Source organism: Coregonus clupeaformis, chromosome 28 (assembly GCF_020615455.1).
Source record: "Coregonus clupeaformis isolate EN_2021a chromosome 28, ASM2061545v1, whole genome shotgun sequence".
Taxonomy (NCBI): Eukaryota; Metazoa; Chordata; class Actinopteri; order Salmoniformes; family Salmonidae; genus Coregonus; species Coregonus clupeaformis.
This window is the reverse complement of record NC_059219.1, coordinates 12880356-12901685: the sequence shown is the minus strand read 5'-3', so window position 1 is coordinate 12901685 and position 21330 is coordinate 12880356. Positions and strand designations below refer to the sequence as shown.

The 21330-nt window shown below is 45.4% G+C and overlaps 2 protein-coding genes across 2 annotated transcripts; both read right to left on the bottom strand.

Moving 5' to 3' along the window:
• Nucleotides 1-18053, bottom strand: LOC121542654 (solute carrier family 45 member 4-like). The gene is made up of 8 exons (XM_045208582.1): nt 17808-18053; nt 13308-13947; nt 8883-9071; nt 8356-8535; nt 6587-7770; nt 6001-6100; nt 3163-3374; nt 1-2018 (listed from the first exon to the last, which is right to left on the bottom strand). The coding sequence occupies exons 2-8, from the start codon at nt 13543-13545 to the stop codon at nt 1632-1634; spliced, it is 2490 nt and encodes an 829-aa protein (XP_045064517.1). The 5' UTR covers nt 13546-13947; nt 17808-18053; the 3' UTR covers nt 1-1631.
• Nucleotides 18054-18606: 553 nt separating this feature from the next.
• LOC121542328 (G-protein coupled receptor 20-like) lies at nt 18607-20274 on the bottom strand. The gene has a single exon (XM_041851727.2). It carries the CDS (start codon nt 20236-20238, stop codon nt 19150-19152), a length of 1089 nt encoding a protein of 362 aa, XP_041707661.1. The 5' UTR covers nt 20239-20274; the 3' UTR covers nt 18607-19149.
• Between the last annotated feature and the right edge of the window lie 1056 nt (nt 20275-21330).

Here is a 21330-nt window from a genome sequence, read left to right as displayed (position 1 = left end):
TCACGTCTTAAAGTTTATTGTGCAGCTTTTGCAGTTGTTAAACATAAAAACTTTTTTTGTACGTTACCCTGTGGAGCAGATGGTTCAGAACAACAGAGGGATAGTTACTGCAGCACAGTACAGTATAGGGTTTCTTCAATGCTGGATGGGCCCAAAGGCATCTTATGGTCATAGACCATTTTTAAGTACTAGTTGTAGTATGAAATCTAGTATCCTTCCATGCAGCATACTATAATGGATTATTACAAAATTATCCCTTTTAAAACATTCATGTGTTAGCATGTAAGCATCATGACTTCAGCATTTTATTATCTTAAGGCTGAAAATGTTTATCCAACTCTCTAATGTAAACAGTAGGCTATAGGCCACTCAACCCAGTCAATGGCAAATATGAGCTACAAGAAGTTCTGAATAGTTCTTTGGACCTTTGGTGAAACCTGAACATCATATTGTCTGATGCAGCATTTCTGTGCTGTATAATACCCCTGAGTGTTTTCATGATATACATGTCAATAGACAGTAGAAATAGAGTTAGTGGAGGGTGTTTATAATAGGGAATGTAACCGAATGACCCTGAACTGGATCCTCTGTGGCAGCAGCATCTTTAGTGAGGGCACAGTAAGAGAGAGAGACTCCTATAGCATTCTGTCTGTGGGGAAACTATGTTTCGGTCACTCCAACCATTTTGTACAATCACAAAATAAAATCAACAAAACATGTTTTCAATGTAGAAATGCAGTGAAAATATTCACATGTGCACTCTAGCATTAGATCCTATGTGTATGACTAAAAAAGTCATACACATTAGATCCTATGTGTATGACTAAAAAAGAGCGTCCAGCATTAGATCCTATGTGTATGACTAAAAAAAAGAGCGTCCAGCATTAGATCCTGTGTATGACTAAAAAAGAGAGTCCAGCATTAGATCATGTCTATGTGTATGACTAAAAAAGAGAGTCCAGCATTAGATCCTGTGTATGACTAAAAAAGAGAGTCCAGCATTAGATCCTGTGTATGACTAAAAAAAGAGTCCAGCATTAGATCCTATGTGTATGACTAAAAAAGAGAGTCCAGCATTAGATCCTATGTGTATGACAAAAAAAAGAGAGTCCAGCATTAGCTCCTATGTGTATGAGGTGGATAGTCTGATATATGACTGTAAGTCGCTTTGGATAAAAGCGTCTGCTAAATGGCATATTATTTTATATTTATTATTATATTGCTTCCTGCAGGCCTTTCAACAGTGAATGATACCAAAATGGCACCATATTCCCTATTTAGTGCACTACATTTGACCAGAGCCTTATGGACCCAGGTCAAAAGTAGTGCACTATAAAGGGAGTAGGGTGCTATTTGGGACGCAACCAGTGAAACCACAAACTCTGGAACCCCATGAGGAGGAGAAAAACACAAGGCCTCTGTACAACAGCCATATGTCAAGAATTGCACAACAATATGTTCATTGAACAGTCCATACCATCGGCACTCGTGCGACTAGTGAGTGTTAAGGTTTGTTCACAGTCTTTCTCCACTAGATATCTGTGCAGAGGAAAGAAACGAGACAGAGAGGAAGCCACTTTATGACTATGGAGATGCCACCAGTATTTTGTCCGTGCCTCTCTTCTTCTTTGTTAAATAGTGGACTCGTGGTTTGCCGTGCTGCTGCTGCCCTTGGGCGTCGTTTTGAGCAGGACTACTGCCTCCTGTATACTGCTACCGCTGGGGCCTGGTTCTGGGGCCACCAGGGCCTGAGCCCCCTCCTCTCCATAACCCTCCTGGTCCTGCGTAGTGGTGGGAGTGGAGGAGTCTGGGTAGATGACCAGGAAGGTGGCGGTGAGGAAGCCAAGGAAGGAGCCTCCAGAGGCCATCATTGGGATGACCCGCACGCTGTCCACCGCGTCCACAACCGCGCTCAGCGCAGACGCAACCAGGATCTGGGCAATGTACACCTGGCACGACAGTATGGCACAGTCGATGCCGAAGCCTCGTCGAGAGTTCCCCGGACTGTGGTGGATGTACTGGGGGAAAGATAGGAGGCAAAAAGATGTTACCTTTTTTACTAATCTCTCACGTCAGCTACAGTACATGATAGGCTATTACCTAGTAGGAAACTCAATTATCATCAACTTGGCCTATAATGAGCAACATCATATCCATATAAAGTAGTTTGTATTAAGAATATGACCAGTTTGAAAGTGTACCGACATCCTTGTTCTCATGATACTGGCCCAACAGAATGTACTAACTAGGTCTGTTAAGATCTATAGTGAACCATAGTCATCTACACTGAGTGTACAAAACATTATGAACAGCTGCTCTTTCCATGACAGACTGACCAGGTGAAAGCTATGAGCTTATTGATGTCACCTGTTAAATCCACTTCAATCAGTGTAGATGAAGGGGAGGAGACAGGTTAAAAAATGATTTCTAAGCCTTGAGACAATTGAGATGGATTGTGTATGTGTGACATTCAGAGGGTGAATGGGCAAGACAAAATATTTAAAGTGCCTTTGAACGGGGTATGGTAGTAGGTGCCAGGCGCACCGGTTTGTGTCAAGAACTGCAACGCTGCTGGGTTTTTCAAGCTCAACAGTTTCCTGTGTGTATCAAGAATGGTCCACCACCCAAAGGACATCCAGCCAACTTGACAACTGTGGGAAGCATTAGAGACAACATGGGCCAGCATCCCTGTGGAATGCTTTCGACACCTTGTAGAGTCCATGCCCCAACGAAATGAGGCTGTTCTGAGGTGTTCCTAATGTTTGGTATACTCAGTGTATAGTCTCATTTAACCCTACAAGACATGTGGACATGTAGTTCTATGTTAACATTTAATAGAAAGGACGTGAGACAGAAATCACGTAACGGCTCTGCTACACTACAGCCATCGGACGTTTGGCATTGCCTTCAGCCATTAGCCATTGAAGGAATGTATCAAGAATGGTCCCCCACCCAAAGGACATCCAGACAATTTGACAACTGTGGGAAACATTGGAGCCAGCATCCCTGTGAAATACTTGACACCTTGCGGATTCCATGCCCCGACAAATTGAGGCTGTTCTGAGGGCAAAAGGGGGGGTGCAACTCAATATTAGGAAGGCATTCCTAATGTTTTGTACACTCAGTGTATAGTGATCTATAGTGAACCATAGTGATCCTCACCTGCTTGTTCTCGTGGTATTGGCCCAGCAGAGCGTAGGGGCAGTAGGAGATACTCATGGAGATGATGCCCATGGTACTGATCATCACCATGGCAACATAGACATTAGGGAAGATCGCCATGACTGCGGTTCCCAGGGAGAAGCCCAGAGTACCCAGGATGTAGATGACCTTAATGCTCAGGTCGTAGTTGTCCAGGTACTTCTGGAGCACAGCTGTCAACAAATACAACATACGCAACATTATTAAGTTGGCACAAATGAGTTGCATTAAGTAGCATGTACTTTGTACTTCCTACCCACTTTACTGCTTGTGAGTCAAGTCCTCACTCTTTGGTATACATACTATGCTGTACATGTGGCTGTTCATGTTGCTGTTCATTCTGTACACGTTGCTGTTCATGTTGCTGTCCGTACTGTACACGTTGCTGTCCATACTGTACACGTTGCTGTCCATACTGTACACGTTGCTGTCCATACTGTACACGTTGCTGTCCATACTGTACATGTTGCTGTCCGTACTGTTTCATGTTGCTGTCCGTACTGTACACGTTGCTGTTCATGTTGCTGTCCGTACTGTACACGTTGCTGTTCATGTTGCTGTCCGTACTGTTTCATGTTGCTGTCCGTACTGTACACGTTGCTGTTTCATGTTGCTGTCCGTACTTTTCATGTTGGTGTCCGTACTTTTAATGTTGCTGTCCGTACTTTTCATGTTGCTGTACACGTTGCTGTTCGTACTGTACACGTTGCTGTCCATACTGTACACATTGCTGTTCATACTGTACATGTTGCTGTTCACATTGCTGTACATGTTGCTGTTCACATTGCTGTACATGTTGCTGTTCACATTGCTGTACATGTTGCTGTTCACATTGCTGTACATGTTGCTGTAATGTGTTTATTGCATGTTGCTGTCCATACTGTACATGTTGCTGTCCATACTGTACATGTTGCTGTTCACATTGCTGTTCATACTGTACATGTTGCTGTAATGTGTTTATTGCATGTTGCTGTCCATACTGTACGTGTTGCTGTCCATACTGTACATGCTGCTGTTCACATTGCTGTTCATACTGTACATGTTGCTGTAATGTGGTTATTGCATGTTGCTGTCCATGTTGCTGTTCATACTGTACATGTTGCTGTTCACGTTGCTGTACATACTGCTGTAATGTGTTTATTGCATGTTGCTGTCCATACTGTACATGTTGCTATTCATACTGTACATGTTGCTGTTCACGTTGCTGTACATACTGTACGTTGCTGTCCGTACTGTACGTTGCTGTCCATACTGTACGTTGCTGTCCGTACTGTCCATGTTGCTGTTCGTACTGTACGTTGCTGTCCATGTTGCTGTTCGTACTGTCCATGTTGCTGTTCATACTGTCCATGTTGCTGTTCATACTGTCCATGTTGCTGTTCATACTGTCCATGTTGCTGTTCACATTGCTGTATATGTTGCTGTTCACGTTGCTGTACATACTGTGCATGTTGCTGTAATGTGTTTATTGCACATTGCTGTCCATACTGTACACGTTGCTGTCCATACTGTACACATTGCTGTCCATACTGTACACATTGCTGTCCATACTGTACATGTTGCCTTAATGTGTTTATTGCATGTTGCTGTCCATACTGTACGTGTTGCTGTTCATACTGTACATGTTGCTGTTCACGTTGCGGTACATACTGTACATGTTGCTGTAATGTGTTTATTGCATGTTGCTGTTCATACTGTACATGTTGCTGTTTGTACTGTACATGTTGCTGTTCATACTGTACATGTTGCTGTTCATACTGCACACGTTGCTTTACATACTGTACATGTTGCTGTAATGTGTTTATTGCATGTTGCTGTTCATACTGTACATGTTGCTGTAATGTGTTTATTGCATGTTGCTTTCCATACTGTACATGTTGCTGTTCATACTGTACATGTTGCTGTAATGTGTTTATTGCATGTTGCTGTTCATACTGTACATGTTGCCTTAATGTGTTTATTGCATGTTGCTGTCCATACTGTACGTGTTGCTGTTCATACTGTACATGTTGCTGTTCACGTTGCTGTACATGTTGCTGTAATGTGTTTATTGCATGTTGCTGTTCATACTGTACATGTTGCTGTTTGTACTGTACATGTTGCTGTTCATACTGTACATGTTTCTGTTCATACTGCACACGTTGCTTTACATACTGTACATGTTGCTGTAATGTGTTTATTGCATGTTGCTGTCCATACTGTACATGTTGCTGTTCATACTGTACATGTTGCTGTTCACGTTGCTGTACATGTTGCTGTAATGTGTTTATTGCATGTTGCTGTCCATACTGTACATGTTGCTGTTTATACTGTACATGTTGCTGTAATGTGTTTATTGCATGTTGCTGTTCATACTGTACATGTTGCTGTTCATACTGTACATGTTGCTGTAATGTGTTTATTGCATGTTGCTGTTCATACTGTACATGTTGCTGTTCATACTGTACATGTTGCTGTAATGTGTTTATTGCATGTTGCTGTTCATACTGTACATGTTGCTGTTCATACTGTACATGTTGCTGTTCATACTGTACATGTTGCTGTTCACGTTGCTGTTCACGTTGCTGTACATACTGTGCATGTTGCTGTAATTGTTTATTGCACGTTGCTGTCCAGAATGTACACCTTGCTGTCCATACTGTACACGTTGCTGTTCATACTGTACACGTTGCCTTAATGTGTTTATTGCATGTGGCTGTCCATACTGTACATGTGGCTGTCCATGTTGCTGTCCATACTGTACACGTGGCTGTCCATACTGTGTATTTCCTGTGTATTTCTCTAAAGAGTAGGACCTACCTGAGCAGACTGCAGCGGTAGCAGCATAGACAACCAGTCCCCAGCAGCCCATCTGAACCCCTTTATGGTAGTTCTGCAGTCCAGTGGAGTTAGCAGGAGCCTAGATGGAGAAAATAGGACATACAGAAGTCCACAAACTGAAAGAAATGTGTGGCGCAAAATTCTGCATATTCTCAGAATTGTAATGTTGTACCGTTAAAAACAATACATTGGCATTTAAAAGAACTTGAGCCCTTGTCAGTAGGGTTCCCTGTCCTGCAGAGAGGAAACAGAGACCTAGTGATTCTCAGAGGGTTCCCTGTCCTGCAGAGAGGAGACAGAGACATAGTGATTCTCAGAGGGTTCCCTGTCCTGCAGAGAGGAGACAGAGACATAGTGATTCTCAGAGGGTTCCCTGTCCTGCAGAGAGGAAACAGAGAATATAAAAGAGAAGTAGTAATAGAAAAGGAAGGAAAACAGGAACAGTAGATTGGGTAGAAGAAAGATGGACAAATAAAGGAAGAGTTTGCTAATTCTCTTACTGAAATGAACTACAAACTATAATGAACTACAATAAACAACAATGGGGGACTGGACAGGTTCTTACTGTGGGTTTTCCAGCATATATGACCTGTCCCATGAAGTCTGTGTAGAAGACGGCCTCAGCGATGATAGAGAACCAGGTGAGGAGATGACAGACGCAGAGCCTCAGCAGCTGGGGGGGCATCTTCAGCATGGACAGCCACAGCAGCTTGACCGTGGTACCCCCCTCGGCCCCGTCGTCGCTCTCAGAGTCACCGCTGGACAGCGTGCTGCTGCTCTGCTGGAGCTCCCTCCTCTCCTGCCGCCTCTGCATGTGCTCGTAGATGTCGTTCATGCTCTGCGAGGCCTTGATGCGGAGGTTGGCGCCGGCCGGATTGCCCATGGTGTTTCTGCGGTGGCGGTAGCGTGCTGAACCCACGCGGCCATAGTAAGAGAATGTAAATGAGGGCTGGCGGTAGAAGGTGTGGGGGAAGCGGCGTGACCCGGCGGTGGTGCTGGTGTTGGACGGCCTCATGCCTGGCATACGGCCCTGGCTGTTGGCACCGCGGGCCGTGTGGTTGGAGGGGACGGCCGTGGCCCCTGAGGCCCTGTTGAGGCCCTTGGCTCCCTGGTTGGCCTGGTTGTCAAGCAACATGTACTCCCTGCTGTAGTAGGGGGAGGGGTCCTGAAGGAAGAGGGGCAGCTGGCTGTCTGCCTGGACCTGGGGCTGGGGGCCTTCCTGGTCCTGGATGCCCGAACCGCTGTAGGGTCTATGAGGAGTGCCTGGGTAGAAGTCCTGGGGGTAGTCCTGGGGGTAGTCCTGGAAGTCCTGGAAGATGGAGGGCTCGATGTCGGCCAGGAAATTACCGTCCTGGTCCAGGTCGGAGTCCAGCTCGATGGTGGCGTCAGGCATGGCCAGCACCGAGTCACTCTTACTCCTCACCCTGTCCATGTTGATAAAGACCTCTCTCGCTGACTGGGCGTTCTCCTCTCCTATAATGTCCAGCTGAGGTATACTACGAGGCCCCGCCAAGCCCCCCTTCAGTCTCCCTGAAGAGGACAGGCTGTCGGAGTCTCCCTCTCCCGGAGTGTCATCACGAGCCTCAAAACTCTCCTCCTTGATACTGAACATGTGTAGAATCACAGATATGGTGAAGATGACGGCAGCAAACACAAACAGGATCTGCTCCTGGGACTTGAAGGCCGTGCCCAGGATGGTGCTGGTCCAGTCCAGGCCACCCAGCATGTAGCCGACCGCTCCTCCCAGCCCTGCCAAAAACACAATGTCAAAACAAAATGCAGATGATAAATTAGTGTCATTATGTGTTTTTGGTTATTTCCCCTCAGGGAATCATCACGGGAGCAATCGTGACCAATAAAGGTAAAGATTGTATTTGTTTAGAGGGAGCTCCATGTGGCCTCACATTCCAAACATGTAGCGCCACCGATCATACACACCAGCTTCAACAACATGAAATTAAAACGCAAAGAACTCAAAAGTGACATGAGACACAACTTTTATAGCCCTCTTAATGTAACATTGTGCAAGAAGAACCGTTATAGAGTAACTGTGGATTTGGCATTCACCACCCCCAGTTACATAGTGATTCTATAAAGTGTCTTAGTGGTCTCTCCTCCCGCCCTCTCCCTGCCTCCTCCTCAAAACATCAGACGAAAGCGGAGAAAGAGAACAGGATATGAGGAGAGGAAATGTGCTTGTAGGGTCCTTAAATCCTCTTCTCCCTTCCCTCCGAACTGTCTGAGGAGGAGAGGAGCGTATTGGAGGAGAGGACACAAAGAACCACAGACAGACTATGGAGAAGGAGCCAATACAACTACGGCAGCATAGTGTACCTGCAGAGAAGGCATGTATGTTGAGGGCCATGTCCTGCTCCTCTGTGTCGGCTACATCCAACAGGTAGGCTCTGATTGGCCCCTCTGAGGCGTCTGCACTGAAGTCCAGTAGCACCACACCCAACACCGTCAGCACTATCCCAACGGGCTGACTGTTGGGAACGTCCCCGAGGGCTAATCCTAGAGCATACAGAAAAATACCAATAATAATGCATTCTATCTATATAGCATAGTGCTTTCATTACAACGAATCATCATCTTTACAATACAGAAGAAAATATCATTTGTAGCCTATATACACGTTTTTTTCTTATGAGCATCTAAGGGAGGTTCACATTTCTAATATATGATGATTAAATAGTGCCTGAGTCCCACATTGCACCCTATTCCCTTTATAGTGCACTACTTCTGACCACAGGGCTCTATGGCTCTGGTCAAAAGTAGTGCACTTTATAAGGAATAGGGTGCCATTTGGGACTCAGCCAGTATCTCCCTCAAAACTAAGTACCAATGGATACTAGGCTCACCTATGAGGGACCCATTGAGGAAGAGAGACACTCCCAGTAACACCCCCACACAGAGTGCCAGGATGAAGGGTCTCCTGCGGCCCCATTTCAGGGTGCAGCGGTCGCTGGCTGAACCAATGAGAGGGGTGAGGATCAGGCCCAGGATGGGGCTCAGGAACCATGTCAGGCTGTAGTACTGCTCTGGAAGACCTGGGAGGATAAAAAAATAACTCAAAAACTTCAGTCAATATGCTTAAGGCTTTGGCCACAGAGAGACTGATCGCGGATTAAATCGTATTAGCATTCATCAATGAATTGTTTTTGTCTGTCAAAAGTTCAGCTATTACAAAATATTTAGCCTGCAGCCTAAAGGGCGTTCTTCATAGTAACACTACAGGCTAGAATCACAGAACCACAGCAATCAGAGCTTTTAATCAACAATGACAAATGCTGAATCACAGTCTAGCCATTCCATAGTCACTAGCAGGTTTGGTGAGGAAATGCATTTCAAATCGGGGCGTGTGAGGTGAGGTGAAGTGAAAGGAGGTTTGTGGGTGGCTGGAATCATCTCAACGTAATGTGTTGTTCACTCTCCACTCTGATGTACTGTAGACTGTGGCTCAGAACTAGGCTGTTTTACTGAGCAGTATGGTGAAGGCTATGCTACTGATGCTCTACTTCACTAGGCCTACACATTAAACAACAATCATTGTACATCTCCCACTAGAATGTGTGAGAATGTGTGTTAGACAATTGTCACTAAAAAGGAAAAACAAGAGGACCTGTTTCTACAAGCCGGTTGTTCATTGACCTAGATAGAGTCCTCACGCAAGACACAACTTGCTGGAAGAAGTCTGGAAACAAACTGACAATCTTTATCGCTGCGAGACTTCCCCCTGTAGGAACGCTACAGTGAAATAGGCCTTGCAGAGCTATGGCAACAACAGAACAGAGATAGTGCAACTGGAAACACAATAAATGGCAGCTTTCTATCCTCTTTCAAATGCTAGGTAGAGTGCACGTTTGAATTTGATCAGGAAAGGCTAAATGCGTAGCTTGTTGCGTTTATGGAGTGGAATGCACTGAATGTGACCTAGTTTGTTGCTCAGTCTGAGCAGTAAAATGGCTATTGAAATGTCACTGGCTTCTGGACAGACTTTTATAACTCTCTCAGAACATCAACAACATATGAGAAGCTGGCATCAAGTCAGATGTTCTCACCAACATGTCTGTGACATTGTCCTTCTCATAAATACCAAGGAAAAGTAGTTCAACATAGGCTACACATCAGGGGCCCGTAATGAATGACTGGGACTAGGTTATACTCAAGGGAATAGTGGGAAATGTCACCAAGACTTAACCTTTTACACTCATGGGAATTGGCCTATATGGATAGGGCTAAATTGAAATGTTTCCTACAGAACAAAATATGAAAAGCATATGCATAATCTTGGTAGCAATTGAAAGGGAAGAGTTTAGAGATAATGGGACAATTACTAGACCAAAGGAGAGTACACAACAGTTCACAAGACTGAATCCAACCGTTACACTGTTGATTTTACATTTACTCCACATTTGTTGATAATGAAATCTGAAAATACTTCAGTAACATGCTCCTGCAGGTTCATGCTCTACAACATCCGTAGAGTACGACCCTACCTCACACAGGAAGCGGCGCAGGTCCTAATCCAGGAACTTGTCCTCTCCCGTCTGGACTACTGCAACTCGCTGTTGGCTGGGCTCCCCGCTTGTGCCATCAAACCCCTGCAACTTATCCAGTACGCTGCAGCCCGCCTGGTTTTCAACCTTCCCAAGTTCTCTCATGTCACCCCGCTCCTCCGCACACTCCAGTGGCTTCCAGTTGAAGCTCGCATCCACTACAAGACCATGGTGCTTACCTACGGAACAGCAAGAGGAACTGCCCCTCCCTACCTTCAGGCTATGCTCAAACCCTACACTCCAACCTGAGCACTCCGTTCTGCCACATCAGGTCTCTTGGCCCTCCTAGCCCTACAGGAGGGCAGCTCCCGCTCAGCCCAGTCCAAGCTGTTCTCTGTCCTGGCACCCCAATGGTGGAACCAGCTTCCCCCTGAAGCTAAGACAGCAGAGTCCCAGCCCATCTTCCGAAAACATCTGAAACCCTACCTCTTCAAACAGTATCTTAAATAATCCTCCCCCTCTTCTAGCTCTGACTCTGACAACTACGTTATTGAGGAAAACATTTATTTCTATGCCTGTAGTATGTGGTTGTCCCACCTAACACGGTTTGGCTTGCTTGTATGACATCAAAGTGGTATTTAGTATAATCCTCAACGTCTCATCTTTCAAAATACAGAGTCATCTTAATTTACAGCATTTCCCTCACTCAGACAACAAAGAATTTACAAAAGTTGACCAATTCAACTCATACAAACCCATTCAAAACCCATACAGAGCTGTGAAGCGCAGAGTCAGAGCTCTGACGTCATGTATAGCATGTTACTGTACAGCCACTGAGCTCTGACGTCATGTATAGCATGTTACTGTACAGCCACTGAGCTCTGACGTCATGTATAGCATGTTACTGTACAGCCACCGAGCTCTGACGTCATGTATAGCATGTTACTGTACAGCCACCGAGCTCTGACGTCATGTATAGCATGTTACTGTACAGCCACCGAGCTCTGACGTCATGTATAGCATGTTACTGTACAGCCACCGAGCTCTGACGTCATGTATAGCATGTTACTGTACAGCCACCGAGCTCTGACGTCATGTATAGCATGTTACTGTACAGCCACCGAGCTCTGACGTTATGTATAGCATGTTACTGTACAGCCACCGAGCTCTGACGTCATGTATAGCATGTTACTGTACAGCCACCGAGCTCTGACGTCATGTATAGCATGTTACTGTACAGCCACCGAGCTCTGACGTCATGTATAGCATGTTACTGTACAGCCACCGAGCTCTGACGTCATGTATAGCATGTTACTGTACAGCCACCGAGCTCTGACGTCATGTATAGCATGTTACTGTACAGCCCCCGAGCTCTGACGTCATGTATAGCATGTTACTGTACAGCCACCGAGCTCTGACGTCATGTATAGCATGTTACTGTACAGCCACCGAGCTCTGACGTCATGTATAGCATGTTACTGTACAGCCACCGAGCTCTGACGTCATGTATAGCATGTTACTGTACAGCCCCCGAGCTCTGACGTCATGTATAGCATGTTACTGTACAGCCACCGAGCTCTGACGTCATGTATAGCATGTTACTGTACAGCCACCGAGCTCTGACGTCATGTATAGCATGTTACTGTACAGCCACCGAGCTCTGACGTCATGTATAGCATGTTACTGTACAGCCACCGAGCTCTGACGTCATGTATAGCATGTTACTGTACAGCCACCGAGCTCTGACGTCATGTATAGCATGTTACTGTACAGCCACCGAGCTCTGACGTCATGTATAGCATGTTACTGTACAGCCACCGAGCTCTGACGTCATGTATAGCATGTTACTGTACAGCCACCGAGCTCTGACGTCATGTATAGCATGTTACTGTACAGCCACCGAGCTCTGACGTCATGTATAGCATGTTACTGTACAGCCACCGAGCTCTGACGTCATGTATAGCATGTTACTGTACAGCCACCGAGCTCTGACGTCATGTATAGCATGTTACTGTACAGCCACCGAGCTCTGACGTCATGTATAGCATGTTACTGTACAGCCACTGCGTTCCAATTTAGGCGCATATTAGTGCCCAAATCTGCCATTTTCAACCAGTATACGGGTACGAGTGTAAAGGGTTAAAAAAAATAACTTTTACCAGTATTTCGAAACATTATTATGTGCACTCACGTTTACTTCTATTATGACAATCCTGAAGGATCTGATTTAGATAAGCCTATGTTATCCAATACTAGTTCATTTGTAGCTAACCCTTTGCTGTGTGAAAATGTCTGCCTACAATGTTCATCATACATTGAAAGAAATGTGGAGCTGTTCTATGCTGTGTAGATAAAGATAGCATAGACACCTATTATCCATGTATCCTAAACTGTACATAGACATTACATCATAGGGACGGAGTTTGGCAAATCCCTTTACTACAAAACTCTTCCCGGCGGGAAAACAGGCTGACAAATGTGCAGACACACATTCTCGCCCTCCCTACCAAACTTTGTAGAAGCCATTGTTATTTTCTGCATTGGTGACAAACCTAGTAATGTCCCCTGTCTGTTATACTGCCTGTGCAAAGTGTGCAGATAGTTAACATAGCCCCACATAACTCCCAGCCCTTATGATGGAGTACCGTAAACCTAACAGAGACTGGGTTGGGACCAATCTTTGGTAACCAATTGGCAAACAATTATCAAAAAGTGTATATATGAAATGCCTTTGTTGATCCATTTTTAGTGGTCGAGTTACAACTAACACCCTCCATTGGTACCCACCTATTTGCAGTAAGACTGGTGTGACCAGGGCTGTCTCCATGGCGTAGCAGAACTCTCGTCCGAACATGACAGCTCCATGCATGACCCACTTGCGCAGGGGGATACGTCCCCCCCCTGCACCCTCAGCCAGAGACCCATCAGGACTATCCTCGTCCCGCTCACTGTTCGGCTTCTTCACTGGCATCTCCACCACATCCTGACCTGGCAAAATGTCCAAGTCAGCCTTCTGGGGGACCATGGTCGCCGGCTCGTAAGGAGAGAGAAGTTATCACTGTTCCCCTTAATGTAGTTCACGGTGCTGTCAGCTCTGATGTAACTAATTTCCCCTTTATGTTCAATCAGAGGACGTCTTTCTAAACAGCAACACTATACATCAAGGAAAAAATCCTGTTTATCTTTAGTTCTTTCGAGGTACTTTTGACAGCAATTCATAAGGTTGCGTGGCAAAACGCGGCTTTGTAAGAGATTCGTTCTCTTCACTGCTGGCTGCTGTACTGAATACAAATCCACATTAAGTGCCATTCAGATAGAGCCCATTTCATGATGTCTGTAGATGGGAGGCTGAGTGGGTGGGGGAGACGGGGGCCGGCGGTGGTGGACAACGTTCCTCTGTAGAGCCCCACGGGAGTGACTGATTAATCTGTAGAAGGGACACAGACAGACAGATACAGACAGTGTCAGACAGACAGCAATAGCATGTTAAATGTGCAACCAGAGGGAAAATAAATCTAGACTACCTTTACTCCACACATTGAGACGCGTACAAAGCTCTCCCTCGCGACCATAATTCTATCCTCCTGATTCCTGCTTATAAGCAAAAACTAAAGCAGGACGCACCAGTGACTCAGTTAATAAGGAAGTGGTCAGATGATGCAGATGCTAAGCTACAGGACTGTTTTGCTAGCACAGACTGGAATATGTTCCGGAATGTTCACTGACATTTTCAACATGTCCCTGACTGAGTCTGTAATACCAACACGTTTCAAGCAGACCACCATAGTCCCTGTGCCCAAGGACACTAAGATAACCTGCCTAAATGACTACCGACCCCCCGTAGCACTCACATCTGTAGCCATGAAGTGCTTTGAAAGGCTGGTCATGGCTCACACCATTATCCCATTATCCCAGAAACCCTAGACCCACTCCAATTTGCATACCGCCCCAACAGATCCACAAATGATGCAATCTCTATTGCACTCCACACTGCCCTTTCCCACCTGGACAAGAGGAACACCTACATGAGAATGCTATTGATTGACTACAGCTCAGCGTTCAACACCATAGTGCCATCAAAGCTCATCACTAAGCTAAGGACCCTGGGACTAAACACCTCCCTCTGCAACTGGATCCTGGACTTCCTGACGGGCCGCCCCCAGGTGGTAAGGGAAGGTAACAACACGTCTGCCACACTGATCCTCAACACAGGGGCCCATGCTCAGTCCCCTCCTGTACTCCCTGTTTACCCATGACTGCATGGCCAGGCACGACCAACACCATCATTAAGTTTGCCGACGACACAACTGTGGTAGCCCTGATCACTGACAACGATGAGACAGCTTATAGGGAGGTCAGAGACCTGGCCGTGTGGTGCCAGGATAACAACCTCTCCCTCAACGTGATCAAGACAAAGGAGATGATCGTGGACTACAGGAAATAAAAAAAGAGGACTGAGCACGCCCCCATTCTCATCGACGGGGCTGTAGTGGAACAGGTTGAGAGCTTCAAGTTCCTTGGTGTCCACATCACCAACAAACTATCATGGTCCAAACACACCAAGACAGTCGTGAAGAGGGCACGACAAAGCCTATACAACCTCAGGAGACTGAAAAGATTTGGCATGGGTCCTCAGATCCTAAAAAAGTTATACAGCTGCACCGTCGAGAGCATCCTGACTGGTTGCATCACAGCCTGGTATGGCAACTGCTCGGCCTCCAACCGCAAGGCACTACAGAGGGTAGTGCGTACAGCCCAGTACATCACTGGGGCCAAGCTTCCTGCCATCCAGGACCTCTATACCAGGCAGTGTCAGAGGAAGGCCCTAAAAATTGTCAAAGACTCCAGCCACCCTAATCATAGACTGTTCTCTCTGCTACCGCACGGCAAGCGTTACCGGAGCGCCAAGTCTAGGTCCAAAAGGCTTCTTAACAGCTTCTACCCCCAAGCCATAAGACTCCTGAACAGCTAATCATGGCTACCCAGACTATTTGCATTGACATCCCCACCCCACCCCCTCTTTTACGCTGCTGCTACTCTGTTTATTATCTATGCATAGTTACTTTAACTCTACCCACATGTACATATTACCTAAATTACCTCGACTAACCTGTGCCCCCGCACATTGTACCGGTACCCCCTGTATATAGCCTCCCTGTTATTTTATTTTACTGCTGCTCTTTAATTATTTTTTGAGATGAGAGCATAGTGTAGGCCTAGAAAAATAGATGTTCATTATGTGCTTCTAGTCACTTACCTTGCTCTGAGGGTAGATGAGATAGCTAGCAACAACCCAAACAGGTGGCGTACTGTTCTAAGAGAGATTTAACTAAACTTTTGAGAAATTTAAAAAAGACGGCTGGGATTTCCAATGTCTTACAGTAATCCCTGTTCTGTAGAAAAGTACCACACAAGAAGTAGCCCCAAACTTCTTAAACTATGTTTTCTAAAGATCCTCATATGGAAAATGACCTTGAAGTACCCACCCCCCAATGCTCCACCCAGTCTAGCTAGCTACAATATTCTCATGGGAAGAATAGCTGAGCGGTCAGAAATCCTGCTCATCGCTCATGGGGCGGTGCTTGCGTACCGCTCCACGTCCATTCCAACCGCTCTGCTAAAATCCGCTTCTCTCTCACAGGAAAAAAAAACAGCTGCTCCAAATTCGCTCCATTCATTAAAATCACAATTTAACCAACAGCCATCCATTTTTGTGACTACCTGGACCTACCGTTTGGTTTTGAAGTATTGAAACCAAACCATATGGTTTGAATGAAAAGTATTATAATAAACATGAAAGTGTGAATGTAAGAAGCGCTCATCATTTCAAATAGGGTACGCCATATTAAACAGCATATACAGTGCATTCGGAAAGTATTCAGACCCCTTCCCTTTTTCCACATTTTGTTACATTACAGCCTTATTCTAAAATTGATTAAATTAAAAATATGTCCTCAATCTACACACAATACCCCATAATGACAAAGCGAAAACAGGTTTTTAGAAATGTTTGCAAATGTATTAAAAACATAAATACCTTATTTACATAAGTATTCAGACCCTTTGCTATGAGACTCGAAATTGAGCTCAGGTGCATCCTATTTCCATTAATCATCCTTGAGATGTTTCTACAACTTAATTTGAGTCCACCTGTGATAAATTCAATTGATTGGACGTGATTTGGAAAGGCACACACCTGTCTATATAAGGTCCCACAGTTGACAGTGCATGTCAGAGCAAAAAACGAAACCATGAGGTTTAAGGAATTGTCTATAGAGCTCCGAGACAGGATTGCGTCGAGGCACAGATCTGGGGAAGGATATCAAAAAAAATTCTCCAGCCTTTGGCAATCTTGCTCCGCAAATTGGGCACACTGCGCTCCATTTTATTTTAATTTTATTTCACCTTTATTTAACTAGGCAAGTCAGTTAAGAACAAATTCTTATTTACAATGACGGCCTACACAGGCCAAACCCGGACGACTCTGGGCCAATTGTGCGCTTCCCTATGGGACTCCCAATCACGGCCGGTTGTGGTACAGCCTGGAATCGAACCAGGGGGTCTGTAGTGACGCCTCAAGCACTGAGATGCAGTGCCTTAGACCGCTGCGCCACTCGCTGCGCCACATAGGCGGGGGGGCAGGGGTGCTCCAATACAGTAGGTGGCGATAATGCACCATAACGTTGGATGCCAACCACCGATAAACCCCAGAGAAGAAGAAGAGGCGGGGGCAACAACGGTAGCTAAATATAGCTCGTACACACCGGGCACTGTTTTCCTGCAGTTCTGTTAACGACAGGTGTTCGGCAGGCAGGAGCAAAGGACACTCTGTGCTAGCTAGCTAACTAGCACACTCGCCTCATCAACAACTTGCTAAATTTGCGAACAGCTAACGTTACAGTAGCTAGCAGGCTAGCTCTTTAGCTTGCAAACTTCCTCAGTCTGTAACGTTACCTAGCTAACTATGTTCTGGCATGCGCTACCGATATATCATGGGTATCATTAGCCCCATATCTAACGTCAAAGCCCGCTATATTATAGACCATCTCCGCTATTAACGTTGGTGTGTAGATTGTACAAGCTGTCAGGAACGCTAATGATACACCTGACAACTAACATATGTATTCACATGCTCAGACGGTAGCTAACTAGCTAGTTAACGTTAGCTTAGAAGCTAGCTAGGTAGCTGCAGTATTTTAGCTAGCTATGGTGAATCTAACCCGTAGATAACCTGCTGACTTGTGATGGGCTACCGACTGCTGTCATAAAAATACACATCGAACATACCTGATCTCTTTTTCCAATGTAAATAAGTATTCAAGTCCTTTCTTAGTCGTCCGTGTGCCGGTGTAGCCTCAGCTTGCTAGTTTTTTTCGACACGCTGCTGCCTAGTCCAATGCCAAATGCATTGCCCAATCTCATTAATTGCCACCGTAAAAAAGCAGTACCTACTGACATCACTAAAATCGATGACCAACTGCTCTACTTCTATCGAATGGAGGCAAGCTTGGATGCTATTCAACAAATGTACACAACATTCAGTAGCATTTTTTGTCCAATGGACAACCAGTCCTATGATAATTGTAACAAACATAATTATTGAGTGGACTAATATAGCGCTTTTCTACGGGCACTCAAAGCGCTTTACATAGTAAAGGGGAAACTCATCTCATCCACCACCAATTTGCAGCACCGACCTGGGTGATGCACGTCGACCATTTTTGTGCCAGAATGCTCACCACACATCAGGTGGAGCGGTGAGTGATATATGCCGATTAGGTGGCCATGATGGAATGGGACCAGGTTGGGAATTTAGCCATGACACCAGGGTTAACACCCCTACTCTTTCAATAAGTGCCATGGGATTTTTTTTTATGTCCCAGCCAAAACAAGGCACCCTACACAGGGCAATGTCCCCTTCACTGCCCTGGGGCATTGGGATTGCCTTAGACCAAAGGGAAGAGTGCCCCCTACTGGCCCTGTAACAGTCATAAAAACGAAATGAAACAAGTTTTTGCTATAAAATCAATAATGTGTTGTATGTTTTATTCTATATGTTTTTGGACAATTGGTTTGGTAATATTTGCCAGTAATATAAGCTTTGCATAAAACCAGTTTCGGAGAAAGCTGAAGAGATATATGTCTTGTGACAACAATGTCACACATGAATCTACAGAAGCTGTTTATTATATATTTATATTTGTTTCCAATGCAATGCAGTAGAATATTACTCGTCTATTTTGTCAGTGGTCCATAATATCTAGGATAAAAGTAAACAAATACTCCTCAAATGATAATTGTACAGTATAAATAAATAATACAGGAGCAACTGGTATAACAGTTGCAATAAACAGGTTATAGGTCGTATGCCCTCCATCGTGACTGGTGTAGGCCAACACAGGAAGAATAAAGTTTCTCATCTGAAAATGTCTTCAAGTACTTAAATCTCCAAGCCAGCAATAGGCTACAATATACAGTATGCAGGAAAGCATTTTCTCAAATGGGAGAATAGCCTACTGTAGTATGTCCATTGCACTCCAGAGTCTCACAGTTAGGCAATATAAATCCATCTCTCTCTGAACAATGTACATCCCATTCCTCTCTCAGTCTTCCTGTCCCTTTCTCAGTCTCACGCTATGTGGTTCCCTTGCTGGGGAGAGGAGGAGGACAGGACGTTCATCATCACACTGTGAGCGATAGCCGTGACAGTCCCCGAGCCCTTGGAGCTATTCTGCATGCTGATGATGTTCCCGCTGGTCTGCTCCAGCTCCGCCTTGCGGAAGAAACTCCTCATGGTGGACTGGAAGTTGTTGGTGACGAAGCAGTAGACGATGGGGTCCATGCAGCTGTTCAGGCTGCTCAGGGTGACGGTGACGTGGTAGACAATGACATGGTGGGGCATGTCGGGGTAGAAGTACACCATTACCTGCCTGACGTGGAACGGGGTGAAGCAGATGGTGAAGATGACCAGGACAGTAGTGAGGAGCTGCACGGCCCGCACGCGCCGCTCTCTGCTCTGCTGCATCAGACTGGAGTTGGACAGGGCACACATGATGCGCACGGTGAACACCACGATGACGACCAAGGGGAGGAAGAACTCGAAGATGGTCAGGGCGAAGAGCTTGGAGACGCAGCAGCCCGCATGTCGGAACGCCGTGGTGAGGAAGGAGTAGGTGACCACGATAGCGAAGAGCCAGATGAAAGTGCACACCCCCTTGGCCACGTTAGGGTTCCTCCACTTCCTAGAGGCCTCAACCTGTACTATGGCCAGGTATCTGTCCACGCATATACTGGTGAGGAAGAGGATGCTGCAGTACATGTTGACAAAGTAGCTGAATATATGTACGTAGGAGCAGTTGAGGCACTTTCCCCCACTGTAGTAGAGGATAATACGTGTGGGCAGGGAGAGGTTCACCAGTAGGTCTGTGACAGCCAGATTGATGGTGTAGATGACTGAGGTGGTCTTGGGCTTGGTGCGGAAGCAGAACACGTACAGGGCCAGGGTGTTGAGAACCATTCCCACCATGAAGATGAGTGTGTTGACCACCACCAGGCAGATCCACAGGCCGTAGAAGTCGTTGTAGAGACCCTCGTCTAGATGGGCCAGGCGGTGCATGTACGGCTCTATGCTCACAGTGGTGTTGCCGGTGGAGGTCGCCATGGGCATCACAGTTGATGTAGAGTTATCCAGTGACATCACAGTATAGGTAGGCTCCATGGTTCTGTGGTTGGCCCCGCGGTCTGAAAAACAAACAAAAACAAAATTGATTTTAGTGGGTTCATTTTGCAGATCAACACAACTAGCCTACACCTATTTACCATGGGATTTTTAGTTGAGGAATTCTGAACCATACTGAATATTCTGCAAAACATTATTGGAAATCTAAATATAATACAACATCATAATAATGTTGTAATAGTGTTTAAATGGTGTGATATTCTCTAAAGATTGAAGACTGCATCTACAAAACATTCATGAACAAATATCAACCCCCTGCTCACACAATTAGCTTCCAAGCATTGTTGTTGTATTTCTTTATGATGTGATCCAAATAAATATTGTAACTTGATACTTGATGGGAAAAGTCTGTCGGACATTATACAGCCAATCCCATTGGATCATGCGGACGTCAGTGTGTATGCAGTCCATGTCTACGTCCCAAAATTGCACCCTATTCCCTATATAGTGCAGTAGTGCCATTTGAGACACAACCCAGATAAAGTAACCATGTATGTTTTTGTGTAAATATCAGGGAGGGAGATCTTTCCTGAGGATCTGGAGTCTCATGAGAACAGGCATCCTCTGTTACCTAAACACTTATTCACCTTTGACCTGGGTCCTGGACTCTAGCCACCAATGTCACTACTTCTCCACCGTCCACTCCCATTGTGGACACGGTCACTGTGTTTGTTTCTGTTGGCATCAACCCCATTAACGAGCCTATTACAAGGGCATCTGAGCTATTCCATTCATGTCAAGAGTTTATTTACCAACTAGAAATCCATTCGTTTTCTCAGACATGGGAATCAGAGACGGGTGTAATTGATTTTTATATTTATCAGTGAAGATGGGCTTTTAGACTGAAAAATAAGAAAACGTAGGCTACATAATATACACTAGCAATAGGAACAGGACTGACATAGGAAATTCAGCTGTAGCCTGTATGTGAATGACAAATTATTCATATTATTCAGTTCTCCGGCAAAGATAACTTCTTCAAAGATAATCAGCACAGAGAGCAATAGAGAGTAAAACAGATGCTATGATTTCAAGACGTCAGACATAATTATTGTGGGGCTTTTGGTATTT